Source organism: Coregonus lavaretus (genome assembly GCF_964263955.1).
Source record: "Coregonus lavaretus genome assembly, chromosome: 33".
Classification (NCBI taxonomy): Eukaryota; Metazoa; Chordata; class Actinopteri; order Salmoniformes; family Salmonidae; genus Coregonus; species Coregonus lavaretus.
Genome location: NC_140020.1, coordinates 5,258,423 through 5,274,432, shown reverse-complemented (window position 1 = coordinate 5,274,432; position 16,010 = coordinate 5,258,423). Strand labels below are relative to the sequence as shown.

Below are 16,010 nucleotides of genomic sequence, written 5' to 3'. Positions count from 1 at the left end.
GAACTCCCTTCCAGCTCACAGCAAACCTGGTTTCAAAAAACAAATAAAGCAACACCGCTAGTCGGCTGTACATGCTCCAAAACTCTGGTATTTTTGATCCTATAGCGTGTTTCTCCATCTTCTTTTTAAATAGTGAGCCAACATGATTTCAGCACCTTTATTTCCATGACTGATCAAAACAAATTTTATCACGCTCTCTCGTCTCTCTGCAGCTGACATATAGTGAGCAATATGTTTAGAATCGCAATATATATCGTATTGGCACCTAAGTATCGTGATAATATCGCATCGTGAGGTAGTCCTGTGTAGCTCAGTTGGTAGAGCATGGCGTTTGCAACGCCAGGATTGTGGGTTCGATTCCCACGGGGGGCCAGTATGAAAAATGTATGCACTCACTCACTAAGTCGCTCTGGATAAGAGCGTCTGCTAAAATGACTAAAATGTAAATGTCCCTGGCATTTCCCAAAGTAACAGCCATTTCGCCCATGTCATTTAAAAAACCTGTGCAGCAAATCTCCATCCACATTGTACTTCCTGTCAATCAGAGCCTTCCCAGCATGCTTTGCTCTTGTACTCACCGGTCTCCCTTTGGTTTGCGGTTCTTCTGGAGCGGGATCTTCCCTTTTGGTCTCCTCTCGCTGCCCGCACACGGTCCCCCGCCCGGCCCCGTCACCCGCAGGGACTCCAGGCCCTTGGAGGACTTCTTAAAGGTGAACTCCACCTGCTCGCCCTCCTTCAGGCTGCGGAAGCCCTCCATCACCAGTTTACTCTGTGGAGGAAAAAAGAAACACACCAGCCCTTTAAGAAATGCTTCCATATAATTTGAATTACACCGACCAGACCATCCTTTAAAAAGATACTGAATTATTACCATGTAATTACAATTACATCCAGACCACCCCTTTTAAGAAACGCTGCACTGTTACAATAAATGATTTTTGGACTGGCATTTATCTTTTCAACAATTAGACAAAACAATTTTACACCATGCCATTGTAAAACAACTGTCACAGCAACAAATGTATCCTTCTGAGAAAAAGGTGCATCCCTTCCTCATTCCCCCCCATTTTAGTTCCCACTTAGACAGAAGGAAACTGACAGGGGGGGACGAATAGGGTGAAGAAAGAAAGAAAGAAAGAAAGAAAGAAAGAAAGAAAGAAAGAAAGAAAGAAAGAAAGAAAGAAAGAAAGAAAGAAAGAAAGAAAGAAAGAAAGAAAGAAAGAAAGAAAGAAAGAAAGAAAGAAAGAAAGAAAGAAAGAAAGAAAGAAAGAAAGAAAGAAAGAAAGAAAGAAAGAAAGAAAGAAAGAAAGAAAGAAAGAAAGAAAGAAAGAAAAAATGACAAAAAGAAAGAAAGAAAGAAAGAAAGAAGAAAAAAAAGAAAGAAAGAAAGAAAAAAATTAAAAAAGAAAATAGAAAAAAAGACAGAAAAAGAGAAAGAAATAAAGAAAGAAAAAAAGAAAGAATAAAAGAAAGAAAGAAAGAAGGAAAGACAAATAAAAAAGACAAAAAAGAAAGAAAGAAAAAAGACAAAAAAACAGAAAAATAGATAGAAAGACAGAAAAAATGACAAAAAGAAAGAAAGAAAAAAAGAAAGAAAGAAATAAAGAAAGAAAGAAAGAAAGAAGAGACACAGAAAGAAAGAAAGAAAGAAAGAAGAGACACAGAAAGAAAGAAGAGACAGAAAGAAGAGAGAGAGACAGAGAGAGCGAGAGAGACCGAGAGCGAGAGACACAGTGAGCGAGAGAGACAGAGACACAGAGAGCGAGAGACACAGAGAGCGAGAGACAGAGAGCGAGAGAGACAGACACAGAGAGCGAGAGAAAGAGACTAGGAAAGACTGAGAATGGAGAGTCAAACATTAGAGAGAATATGAAAATGGAGGAAGGCGAGAGCAGTACACAGAGAAAAATGAAACCACGGAAGAGAGAAATATGGACATTGAGTGACAGAGTAGAAAGAGAGGCTGAATGTATAAAAACAGAAAACAGTTGGGAAGAAATGGTTTGGGTTAGCTTTACTAAGTCATTTACAACAGTGCAAATTTTGCTTGTGTTTATCTATGGTAAACAAGTTCAGAAGATAAAATGGTAAGGCAAAAATAAGACTATAAACCATTAAAGTTCATGCATATAAAACTATTTGGTCACACTTTAATTGGATAGTCCGGATTTTGCATCTGATGGTCAAACTAACAAACTATCTGTTGATAAGCAACTGCTTGCTAAGGTTACCGTTAGTTTTTCATTTCTTCTTTTGTTATTTGTACTTTTCTATTTTTAACTTAACACTTATTTTTCTTAAAACTGCATTGTTGATTAAAGGCTTGTAAGTAAGCATTTCACTGTAAGGTCTACACTGGTTGTATTCGGTGCATGTGACAAATAAAATTTGATTTGATTTGATTTAGAATAAGGTTTAAGGTTAGGGTAAGGGTTAGTAGATAGATAGTTGATTTAGAATAAGGTTTAAGGTTAGGGTAAGGGTTAGTAGATAGATAGTTGATTTAGAATAAGGTTTAAGGTTAGGGTAAGGGTTAGTAGATAGAATAAGGTTTAAGGTTAGGGTAAGGGTTAGTAGATAGAATAAGGTTTAAGGTTAGGGTAAGGGTTAGTAGATAGAATAAGGTTTAAGGTTAGGGTAAGGGTTAGTAGATAGAATAAGGTTTAAGGTTAGGGTAAGGGTTAGTAGATAGAATAAGGTTTAAGGTTAGGGTAAGGGTTAGTAGATAGAATAAGGTTTAAGGTTAGGGTAAGGGTTAGTAGATAGATAGTTGATTTAGAATAAGGTTTAAGGTTAGGGTAAGGGTTAGTAGATAGAATAAGGTTTAAGGTTAGGGTAAGGGTTAGTAGATAGATAGTTGAAATGTTACTGAAAGTCTGTAGAGCATCTACAGATGGACTATCCAAATAAGGTGTTACCAATCATATCATGTTCATGTTTCACGAAAATATAATAGGTACAATGCAATTGCTTTGTAAATCTGGTCCAATGTATTGCTTTATTTTGTATTAATCTTTTATATAAATATTATTAGTTCAATATTATCTTTGGAAACCAATAGGAAAGACATAGAAATAATACCTGCATTAAAGTCATTACAGTTTATTTCTTCAAAGATGAAACAAGGAATTTATTTGCAAATTAACCCGTTTTTAAATAGATGTGTGTATATTTGCTATAATTCATTTTATTATTTCTTCACACAAAATGTTGCTTAGAAAGAAGATAGATATTAAAGCATCTTTAATAGCTTTATAGTAACTGTTTTTTTTTAAAAATATTTTAATAATCTCACATACCCTGAAGCTTTCTAAATGGAACATGTGATATCTATTGACTAATCAACATACATTTATTATCTACTAATGATTTGAATACATGAAAATCAGTCATTATTCTGCATTAACAGCTACTAACTGTTCTAGTTTAGATTTAGACTTATCCTGACGATATATCTAACAATTATTCAAAATCAAAAACAAAAAAAAGTATTACTTGAAATAAAGACAGCAATTTCCCTCAACCAAAGAAATTGTACAAGTGAGGGTTAAAAAAGGCAGTCCAAACACTTAAATATCCTAACCAAGGAAATTATATACTTCAAATCTCTAAACCACTAAATGATTCAATATATTTAATCATTTCTACTTCACTAAGTTTTCTAAATATGCCAAGTACTTACTCACATAAAAAAAAATACCTAAAATACAATTTAGCATAATTTCTAACACTTTTCACATGATAACATAGAAACAAATACTTCTGTTATACACAGACACATATTGGGATAACCCATTGAAATCATTATTTTTTTTAAACAAGTTTTACATTACTGTATGGTTAATTGAAATACTTAACCAACTGCATCTCCAAAATTGACATAACATTTTACTTAAAGTACTGTAAACTACAAAATATCTAAAGCCAATTATACCAATTCAAAGTGATAAAATCAGCACTGTAGTTCAATCAGAGATTTCACTATACATGATGTAGAGTAGAGTATATAGTTTTGCCATTTTGGTGAGGACAAATATTTGTGCTTCTTGACAATAAAGACATCACCACTACTAACCTCATCACTCAAAGCACAACTGAAACTCTTTATAAAGAAAATCGTTGGGAAAATGCCATAACTATGAAAGACAGGGGAATTTACACATTCCTCTCATCATTTAAACACCTTGAGGTTTCACAAAGAGTGAAAAAGACTCCTCAATCATACATGATTCCACACAAAGTATTCATTCATTCATTCATTTATCCCTTCCTGCACTAATTTATTCCCTCTCTCCTGCTAGTAAGCAGTAGGTGATTAGCTTAGCGCACTCCAGCTAGCTGAAAGAAGGAGACCGTTCTGGATGTTTTGGATTGGGATATGCAGCTAGCTGAGAGAAGGAGACCGTTCTGGATGTTTTGGATTGGGATATGCAGCTAGCTGAAAGAAGGAGACCGTTCTGGATGTTTTGGATTGGGATATGCAGCTAGCTGAAAGAAGGAGACCGTTCTGGATATTTTGGATTGGGATATGCAGCTAGCTGAGAGAAGGAGACCGTTCTGGATGTTTTGGATTGGAATATGCAGCTAGCTGAAAGAAGGAGACCGTTCTGGATGTTTTGGATTGGGATATGCAGCTAGCTGAAAGAAGGAGCCGTTCTGGATGTTTTGGATTGGGATATGCAGCTAGCTGAAAGAAGGAGCCGTTCTGGATGTTTTGGATTGGGATATGCAGCTTGCTGAAAGAAGGAGACCGTTCTGGATGTTTTGCATTGGGATATGCAGCTAGCTGAAAGAAGGAGACGTTCTGGATGTTTTGGATTGGGATATGCAGCTAGCTGAAAGAAGGAGACCGTTCTGGATGTTTTGGATTGGGATATAGAGCTAGCTGAAAGAAGGAGAATGTTCTGGATGTTTTGGATTGGGATATGCAGCTAGCTGAGAGAAGGAGACCGTTCTGGATGTTTTGCATTGGGATATGCAGCTAGCTGAAAGAAGGAGACGTTCTGGATGTTTTGGATTGGGATATGCAGCTAGCTGAAAGAAGGAGACCGTTCTGGATGTTTTGGATTGGGATATAGAGCTAGCTGAAAGAAGGAGAATGTTCTGGATGTTTTGGATTGGGATATGCAGCTAGCTGAGAGAAGGAGACCGTTCTGGATGTTTTGGATTGGGATATGCAGCTAGCTGAAAGAAGGAGACCGTTCTGGATGTTTTGGATTGGGATATGCAGCTAGCTGAAAGAAGGAGACCGTTCTGGATATTTTGGATTGGGATATGCAGCTAGCTGAGAGAAGGAGCCGGTTCTGGATGTTTTGGATTGGAATATGCAGCTAGCTGAAAGAAGGAGACCGTTCTGGATGTTTTGGATTGGGATATAGAGCTAGCTGAAAGAAGGAGAATGTTCTGGATGTTTTGGATTGGGATATGCAGCTAGCTGAGAGAAGGAGACCGTTCTGGATGTTTTGCATTGAGATATGCAGCTAGCTGAAAGAAGGAGACGTTCTGGATGTTTTGGATTGGGATATGCAGCTAGCTGAAAGAAGGAGACCGTTCTGGATGTTTTGGATTGGGATATAGAGCTAGCTGAAAGAAGGAGAATGTTCTGGATGTTTTGGATTGGGATATGCAGCTAGCTGAGAGAAGGAGACCGTTCTGGATGTTTTGGATTGGGATATGCAGCTAGCTGAAAGAAGGAGACCGTTCTGGATGTTTTGCATTGGGATATGCAGCTAGCTGAAAGAAGGAGACGTTCTGGATGTTTTGGATTGGGATATGCAGCTAGCTGAAAGAAGGAGACCGTTCTGGATGTTTTGGATTGGGATATAGAGCTAGCTGAAAGAAGGAGAATGTTCTGGATGTTTTGGATTGGGATATGCAGCTAGCTGAGAGAAGGAGACCGTTCTGGATGTTTTGCATTGAGATATGCAGCTAGCTGAAAGAAGGAGACGTTCTGGATGTTTTGGATTGGGATATGCAGCTAGCTGAAAGAAGGAGACCGTTCTGGATGTTTTGGATTGGGATATAGAGCTAGCTGAAAGAAGGAGAATGTTCTGGATGTTTTGGATTGGGATATGCAGCTAGCTGAGAGAAGGAGACCGTTCTGGATGTTTTGGATTGGGATATGCAGCTAGCTGAAAGAAGGAGACCGTTCTGGATGTTTTGCATTGGGATATGCAGCTAGCTGAAAGAAGGAGACGTTCTGGATGTTTTGGATTGGGATATGCAGCTAGCTGAAAGAAGGAGACCGTTCTGGATGTTTTGGATTGGGATATGCAGCTAGATGAAAGAAGGAGAATATTCTGGATGTTTTGGATTGGGATATGCAGCTAGCTGAAAGAAGGAGACCATTCTGAATGTTTTGGATTGGGATATGCAGCTAGCTGAAAGAAGGAGACCGTTCTGGATGTTTTGGTTTGGGATATGCAGCTAGCTGAAAGAAGGAGACCGTTCTGGATGTTTTGGATTGGGATATTCAGCTAGCTGAAAGAAGGAGAATGTTCTGGATGTTTTGGATTGGGATATGGAAAAGGATAGGATGGAATGAGAGACAGCAAGGATTCTACACATCTATTCAACAGGGCACACACTCACGACAAAACAAGGGATTAGGGGAAAGAAAAAAGCTTAAAGGACAGAGAATGGAAGAAAAGGGTGATGTCATGATGAACTGAATGAATATGCATACAAGTTGCTAATGACACAACCAGGGTAGGCTTTATATATCAAACTGTTTCAACTGTAGATAGATATATAGCATCAAAACAAACTAAACCACAACTTCAAATAGGTCATATATGATCTCAATCCAAGCAACTTTATAATGGGTATGGATAGCTTATTTTAAATTCTAAAATATTACGGGCATTTAATAATAAATCAGCAGAACTGCCCCTCTCCATTTCTTTCAAGGCATACTCATGACTAGTCATTGATCCTCTGGCTCAGCCAATCAATGAGAGCCTTCCTCGTTCGCTCCCGTCATCATTTTATGAAATCAGCATGTGTTTCCGGGTCAAATTTCAGTGGTTTCACTTGGCATCCCCGCCCCCTGAACCTTCATAGTGGTCCTATGAAGTCCTTTTGTCCACTAGAAATATGTAAACTCACATTTCCTTGATACTTTAATGAATATCTAGTATCTAGGAAATTACAGTAAAGATATACAATTGGCTTTTGATATAACCACAGTATCTCTTATGTGTGTAAAAGAATGTGTCAGTAATTACAAATTGCCGTAGGACTTTATTCAAGCTATTCAACTATGAATTTAATCAGATGAATGAAATTGAGTTATTCCCTAATAAAATACATTCTGGACAAAGGAATGCATGTTATGCCAGATGTGCTTGTGCCTGTATGTCTGTGTGTGTGTGTGTGTGTGTGTGTGTGTGTGTGTGTGTGTTAGCATGCACGAACATGCATGCATGTCTGTGTGTGTGTGTGTGCAAACCTCAAGAATCAGAACCTGCAACTTGAGTCCCCTCCTCTCAAGTAACCTGGCGGGTGTCCTGCCTGGTTTCAGTTTACACACAGAGGTCAAGAGAGGGCACGGTCAGACGAAATAACAAAATGGAGGAGTGGCCTGGAGCAGGGTGGGGGGGTGCGCAAGAGGGAGAAGGGGAGGTGAGAAAGAGATGGGGGGGGGGTGGTGGAAATGCCTCCAGCACATTCTGTTCAGCTCCAATGGAGGAGCAACTCCTGATCAGGCCAGGCCTGGGAGGGACCAGGAACAAAACCTCCATTTGATCAGGAGCCCTGCAGGTCAGCGCCAGAAATCCCTGGGTCAGGGGCGTATAACCCCCTCCCCCCAGAAAGAGGACCCACTGACAGGGAAAGAGGCAGGGAGCACACCGACCAACCAACCCCCACACTCCTCCAAACTGCCTGCCTATTCTGAGAGTTACCCATGTGCTATGTCCAATTCCACATACAAATAATAAGGATTTGGTCCGAGTGTGAGTGTGAGTGTGTGTGTGTGTGTTCTGTTTCCGAGTGATGTTTGTGTGTTTATCTATTTTTCATCGTTAATTTACCAGGTACGCTGGGAACACATTGTCTTTCACAGCAACTGGAGGAGAAAACAATGCTTATGTGCTTATTGTGCTTATAAGACTACCTCCAGAATGTGTGTGTACATGCGCAGCGTGCATGCGTGAGTGTGTGTGTGTGTGTGTGTGCGCCTGCAAACTGCGAAGGAGGAAGCAAATAATGAACCCAGTGCCCTGGATGAAAATAGCCTCCTAACCATCGTCATCACCAGTCACAGTAATCGATGCAGGAAGTGGAATGAGAAAGGAGCTGCGTGAGGGCTAATTATTGGATGGAGCTGCTGGTCGGAGTGAATTCGCCTGTTGGAAGCAGTGTGTGTGTGTGTGTGTGTGTGTGTCCATATGCACAACCGTGTGTGTGCGTGCGTGTGTGTGTCCATGCGCACAACCGTGTGTGTGGAGGGGTGGTGGAGGAGGTTGAGGAGGAAGGGGGATGGGTGATGACCATGTGGTGTGGTGCCATTAAGTAGCTTTTTACACACAGGAAATGCTAAGTGGACAAAGCTGGCCCCGATCGTCACAGATGGACGTGACCCAACAGGATGCATATAAACCAAAGAAGAAGAAGAAGAAGAGGGGGAAAGAAACCACCAACAAAGACAAAACCTCACCGCGCTGACACTCCTCCGCACGTTTTCATTGCAGCCCCCTAACCTCTACCCAACATCTCCTAACCCCTGACCTCTACCCAAACCCCCATCAAACACTTAAGAGTGTTCCCGTTTCCCCCCTGGCCCAAATTAACAACATGCTAACTGCTAGCGCCCACTGATTATGGACCGGACCATATTTGATCAGAGAGGGGGGTTGGGGAAGAAGTAGACCATTCTGCTATTGGTTTATCAGGACGAAAGGATGTAAATGAACCAAGGTGAGCTGGCTGGGGAGAAATGAAACAAGGTGAGCTGGCTGGGGAGAAATGAACCAAGGTGAGCTGGCTGGGGAGAAATGAACCAAGGTGAGCTGGCTGGGGAGAAATGAACCAAGGTGAGCTGGCTGGGGAGAAATGAACCAAGGTGAGCTGGCTGGGGAGAAATGAACCAAGGTGAGCTGGCTGGGGAGAAATGAACCAAGGTGAGCTGGCTGGGGAGAAATGAACCAAGGTGAGCTGGCTGGGGAGAAATGAACACACTAGCAGTAGTAGGGTGACAACCTGAATTCACTTCAGCAAATGGGAGCCTAGTAAAGAAAAACGGTAAGAAACACAGGTCAACATTGCAAATAGAGTTGTATTTTTGGCACACTACAAAAACAACAAAACAGCAGCCCTGCTTCGCTGTAAAGCTGAGGTATGGGGCTGGAGAAACAGAAGCTCAAAACTGTGGAGAACAATGGTCATAAATCTAACTGTAATTCAAAGCAGAACTGTCTTCAGACAAATAAAAACTGGACAGCAAACAAAAATTAAACGCACCATGACACCTTATGGACATTTGACATCGGCCAGAGAAACGGACACACTTTTCAAATGTATTTTTTTGTTTCGTTTTCTGCGGTTGTCGTTGGTATTAAAATGTGTATATTATGAAATGTAATCCACCTTCATGAACAAGAGAGAAATAGAAGCACAGCCGCCAAAATTTTTTTAAATAATTGTTTCTCAACTGTAACTGAAAAACAAACAGGAGTGTGATAAAGCCTACTGTTACGTAGTGTTTATTAGGTCACGCAATTGAAAACATTTTGCAACAGACAACAAAAATGAGCATCCAGGTAGTCGCTCCGTGTTTCAGTCCGTTTTCTTCGGTTTAGTGCCTAATTAGATGACCCTGGGCGTTTCCACTTGGGAATAGTGCTAAATGTCAAGCTAACGATATAAAATTCCCCCAAATTAAATATACATGTTTTTAAACACTGTCGCTAAAAGGTTGTTTTTTGATTGGTGATTGAGCCGGTTACATCATGACTGGTTGAAAGCGTTAACAATATAACAACTCCAGGTCCATGCAACACACACACACACATCTATACATCTATGAAAAATGTATGTACTCACTAACTGTAAGTCGCTCTGGATAAGAGCGTCTGCTAAATGACTAAAATGTAAAATGATTGATTATGATAAGATAAGAAAGCAGTAAAGCCATTTCAGATATTTCTTCAAAAACCACTTGGAAAAGGAAATCAAAGTATTGCTAACATGCTAGCTACCTGTAGCTCTCCTATCAATAGTTTAATTTGGTTTCATTGACTATACTTTGTCTTCATAAAACAATGTTCAATACCATGACTGGATTTGTATGACAAGAGACTGTTTCGGAAACAAGTTGCCTATTATCAAATCAAATTTCAGAACTATTGAAAAATTACTGGCTTGACCTTTTTACACACAATTATAAAAGCTGTGGTTTCCCTTTCTGTTTAATATTCCTCAGTAATATCTTTAGCCCATGGGTATATAATTTACTATCATACATTTTCTGTTTCTAAAAAAACTAAACCCACCAGATGGGTTGAGATCATAATCATAAAGACTTGTGGTCAATGCTAGCCAAATGCAAGGTGAATGCTAGGTGCATGAGAGTTAAATGTTAGCTAAATGCTAGCTTTGGTTGCATTAAAACAGCATTTAGTACTCAGGTTCAGCAATAAGAAAATGTATGACCAAAACTAATTAAGAAAACATGCTATCAATTATTTATATCAATGTAAGCCCTGTAAACAAACTATCGGCAAAAAAAAAACATACTGTGGCTACCTGCTAAACTAAGCTGAGAAATTGAAAGGTCTTAACAGTTTGTTGCTCCAATTTCTTTCCATTACTTCAAGGGAAATGCAACTTGACAATGACAAAATAACCAAACCAAGAACTCTATTCTGTTAAGAGTATTTGATCCAGGGTCTTAGGTCATTGAGAACTAAATATATGTTCATTATTTTATACTGTCCAAATACACATTTATAAAAATGATCTTATCCTGAAGTAAACAAACTAAAGAAGTAAACAACTTTATTACATTGAAATTGAACATTTCCCTTATTACAATTTCACAGAAACACAAAAACATAGTTATATAAAAGATGCATTCAAGTCCACCAATCTTCTTCAGAAGCAATGCCAAAACCAAACCATTAGTGGAGCATCTCTATGTGTTCTAGACAATACAAACATAGATCCCCTACCAAAAATGGATTCAGTATATTCTACAACTTTCCTGTTTGTCATAGAAACAATCATTTTTAGCACCACTTCTAATCTAACTCCCACAATCCACCATCCCAATTACCAATCACATTCCCCATATATGGATAACTCCACAAGAGGAAGTCACATGACCTCCCTGCTTTCTTCTTCAGCATTTTTTGAAGCGTTGATGTAAAGAGGGGGAAGGTGGGAAGAAGGGTGGGAGGGGGAGGGAGGGAGGTGGGAAGAAGGGTGGGAGGGGGATGGAGGGGGGTAGAATTTGGGAGGGGGAGGGGGGGGTAGAACGGTGGGAGGGGGGAAGAAGGGTGGGAGGGGGAGGGAGGGGGGTAGAAGGGTGGGAAGAAGGGTGGGAGGGGGAGAGAGGGGGGAAGAAGGGTGGGAGGGGGAGGTGGGGGTAGAAGGGTGGCAGGGGGAGGTGGGAAGAAAGGTGGGAGGGGGAGGGAGGGGGGAAGAAGGGTGGGAGGGGGAGGTGGGAAGCAGGGTGGGAGGGGGAGGGAGGGGGGGAAGAAGGGTGGGAGGGGGAGGTGGGAAGAAAGGTGGGAGGGGGAGGTAGGGGGAAGAAGGGTGGGAGGGGTGGGAAGAAGCGTGGGAGGGGGAGGGAGGGGGGAAGAAGGGTGGGAGGGGGAGGTGGAAAGTAGGGTGGGAGGGGGGAAGAAGGGTGGGAGGGGAAGGGGGGGAATGGTGGTGTGTGGCTGTAGCACTAGAGACAAAGCCTGATACTGTCTATCTAGAGGCAGGGACTGGGGAGGGGTGGCAGGGACTGGGGAGGGGTGGCAGGAACTGGGGAAAGGTGGGGCTTGAATGCCAAATGGTGACACAGGTCAGAGGTTAATCTCACTAGGGGCCCATTTTAAAAACTCTACTACTCCAAAAACACACATACACATGCATGCACACACACAACCAAAAATCTCCTAGTGCTCAACTATTATTACAGAGTGGACCAGGCAGGAACAGCAGAAAAAGCAACAACAAAACAAACAAAAAACGCACATGCACTCGTGCACACGCACACGCACGGAGGTTTCCGATGGAGGAAGGGCAAGTGCAGCAGCACACTATGCTCACCTTTTACTTTAGACTTGATCACCAGCAGAGGGAGAACTGCAAATCAAGCCCCTTCCCTTTTGTGTCTTTAAAGAATGCCTGAGGATGGAGCAACCCCCCACATCCACCCCCATGCGAGAACACACACACCGTTCCACACTTGCCTGACTTGAAATCAGTTTTATGACATAGTAGCTACAAAAGGTTGGAAAGCTGACACGCACTCATACATGCACGCGCACGGAAACACACACAGAGCCAGGACCGTAAGAAGGGTTTTTAGTGAGGTCCGGAATTAGGCAATTATTTTTTTAAGTTGAAGCTCATTTACTGCATTTCTATACAATTTTTTAAAAAACTTTAAAATGCTTTTTGGAGAACAGCAAATACAAGCAAAAATGACCCCAGCCTTGATCACCTTGGCTGCTGTAGGTTCATTCACCTCAGTCCATCTACAAACACATAGCCTATTAGCTATACAGCTGTAATGCTATACCCCTGAAAGGGGGGAAATATGAGAAACGTGTAGCATCAGCAACCGTTCAGTCAATTGTAATGATGAATTGCATAAAATCATCAACTCTTTAAATAGATCTCTTTTATCAAATTACATAGCGTTCACATTTGTATTCCTAGGCATTACTAATCAAGCTCCGCACAGACAGACATCAATAGAGCACACAGATGATCGTATCGTCACATTCACATGAATTATTAGAACATCATTTACGATTCTGTATTAATATCAGCGATGTAGTGTTAAAAAACTACGTGGGTAATGAGTCAACTATAAAACTCCAGTGGATGATCGAGATAAGATGATAGGCCATGTGGAGATGTTCATATTGAAACACGTGTTTGATAAGATTAGTACAGATTTTCTCAAGGGACCCCTCATGGGGGCCTGACCCCAAGTTTGGGAACCATTGTACTAACCTCTCTCTCTCTCTCTCTCTCTCTACTTGCTTCCTCTCTCTGTCTCCTCTGCTTCCTCCGGCATGCATTGCAGCCTGTCTCAGCCTCACCACTGAGCGGGCCCCTGCCAGTAGCCTACTCTCTGTAAAGCAAAGTTATGAGAACTTAGTAGCCTATTTTCTTTGCTCCTGCGGAGGTAGGCTCCGTTTAACGTTAACTTCGTACTTCTTGTTGGCTAAGTTATACTAGCCAGAGCGCTTCAACGTTACTGCAATAGAAGTGTGGCACTTGCTTTTTTATTGAAGGAATATATAAAGGAGCAATTAGGATTTTATCATCTGTAATGGTTATGATAAATTAGGCATTGTTGCAATCTATACACAACAAAAATATAAATGCAACATGCAATAATTTCATTGATTTTACTGAGTTACAGTTCATATGAGGAAATCAGCCAATTGAAATAAATTAAGTAGGCCCTAATCTATGGATTTCACATGACTGGGGTCACAGATACCTTTTAAAAAATGGGACTCAGGACTCAGGATCTCGTCACGGTATTTTTGTGCATTCAAATTGCCATCGATCAAATGCAATTGTGTTTGTTGTCCGTACCTTATGCCTGCCCATACCATAACCCCACCGCCACAATGGGGCATTCTGTTCACAACGTTGACATCAGCAAACCGCTCGCCCACACAACGTCATACACGTGGTCTGTGGTTGTGAGGCCGGTTGGATGTACTGCCAAATTCTCTAGAACGACGTTGGAGGCAGCTTTTGGTAGAGGAATGAACACTCTGGCAACAGCTCTGGTGGACATTCCTGCAGTCAGCAGGCCAACTGCACACTCCCTCAAAACCTCAGACATCTGTGGCATTGTGTTGTGTGACAAAATGGAACATTTTAGAGTGGCCTTTTATTTTCCCCAGCACAAGGTGCATCTGTGTTATGATCAAGTTGTTTAATCAGCTTCTCGATATGCCACACCTGTCAGGTGGATGAATTATCTTGGCAAAGGAGAAATGCTCACAAACAGGGATGTAAACACATTTATGTACAACATTTGCGCTAAATAAGCTTTTTGTGCATATGCAACATTTCTGGGATCTTTTATTTCAGCTCATGAAACATGGGACCAACACTTTACATGTTGCGTTTATATTTTTGTTCAGTGTATATAGATAAATGTGCACATCTTTTTTTCCAGTGCGGGCCTCGTGTTCTAAAAATAAAAAATATATATATTTGAGTACTCTAAAGAAAAATCATGCGAGTACTCAAACAGTCTAAATGTGTCAAATGCCCATCCCTAACCAGTTGGGCACTCATTCTCGGAGAGTCGGTTTTTGTTTGTTTGGGGGATGTCTGTAAACAGTTGCGACATGAGATAATCTTCATCAGCTAAGCATTTATGTAATCAAAACAAGCACATAAAGCCTTCATAATTCATAAAGTTCATGTTAACTGACTGATATTTTCTCATAGAACAAAACATAAGATCTCCTAAACCTGTGTTACCCTAAGACCTTATTTTCTGCGTTTATCCCAAAACCCCATTCTTTCCCCATTAATTTCCCCCATCGGAATGGCCAACAAACCAGAGAGGTGTCCTACAAAGCAGGGTCAATGAGTTAGCCAGCTAACTTGGTTAATTAAAAAAGCTAAACCTAGATATGTCTTTTCATTTGTTAAATCAATTAGACCATGTCAAGCTTATTTTTCTACAAGATAAAACATTAGATTAGAATATGTAGGCAAGTTAGCTGGCTAACTCCTTGATCCTGCTCTGTAGTATACCCCTCTGAGGTAGAAAATGCTGACTCATTTCCGGGGGTTTTTAACTAAAAGCTGGCGAGCTCTCCAAAAGAGGAAATGTAAATCTCACACACACTATAGAAGGCTGTGTAGGAGTGTGCAGTTCATTGATACAGTAGTAGCTGATGATGAAGCACACATGCACACACACAGGAAGTGATTGGACAGGAACCCCGATGCCTGGGCCCCCCAGGAAGATCTCTCGGAGGTCTACATGGGAGCAGCTCAATTTCAATTTATCTCTCTCTCGCTCACCCTCTCTTTACCTCCTCTCTTTCTCACTCTCTCTCTACCTCCTCTTTCTCTCTACCTCCTCTTTCTCTCTTTCTCTCTCTCTACCGCCTCTCTCTCTCTCTCTACCGCCTCTCTCTTGCTTTACCTCCTCTCTTTCTCACTCTCTCTCTACCTCCTCTCTTTCTCACTCTCTACCTCTACCACCTCTCTTCGCTCTACCTCTACCTCGCTCTACCTCTACCTCGCTCTACCTCTACCTCCCTCTCCTCTCTCCTCTCTACCTCCTCTCTTTCACACTCTCTCTCCCTCTCTTTCTCTACCTCCTCTCTCTCCTCTCTTTCTCTCTCTCTCTCTCTCTCTACCGCCTCTCTCTCTCTCTCTCTCTCTCTACCTCCTCTCTCCTCTCTTTCTCTCTCTACCTACCTCTCTCTCCCTCCTCTCTCGCTCTCTCTACCGCCTCTCTCCCTCTCTCTCTACCTCCTCTCTCTCTACCTCCTCTCTCTCTCTCTCTTTCTCTCTCTCTACCTCTCTACTGCCTCTCTCTCTACTGCCTCTCTCTCTACCGCCTCTCTCTCTCTCTCTCTACCTCCTCTCTCTCTACCTCCTCTCTCTCTCTCTTTCTCTCTCTCTACCTCTCTACTGCCTCTCTCTCTACTGCCTCTCTCTCTACCGCCTCTCTCTCTACCGCCTCTCTCTCTCTCCCTCCTCTTTCTCTCTACCTCTCTCTCTACCGCCTCTCTCTCTCTACCGCCTCTCTTTCTCACTCTCTCTCTACCTCCTCTCTTTCTCACTCTCTCTCTACC

The 16,010-nt window shown here is 41.5% G+C and overlaps 1 protein-coding gene across 1 annotated transcript in view; it reads right to left on the bottom strand.

Annotated features, from left to right (window-relative positions):
- The window catches only part of LOC311108365 (protein lin-28 homolog A-like), a gene marked incomplete at both ends in the record, with an annotated part of 40,680 nt that overhangs the window by 9,350 nt on the left and 15,320 nt on the right, over window positions 1-16,010 (bottom strand). Inside the window, one exon of the mRNA XM_084151000.1 lies at window positions 579-769. Coding sequence (XP_084007126.1) covers window positions 579-769 — 191 coding nt within the window. The remainder of the gene's footprint in view (window positions 1-578; window positions 770-16,010) is intronic.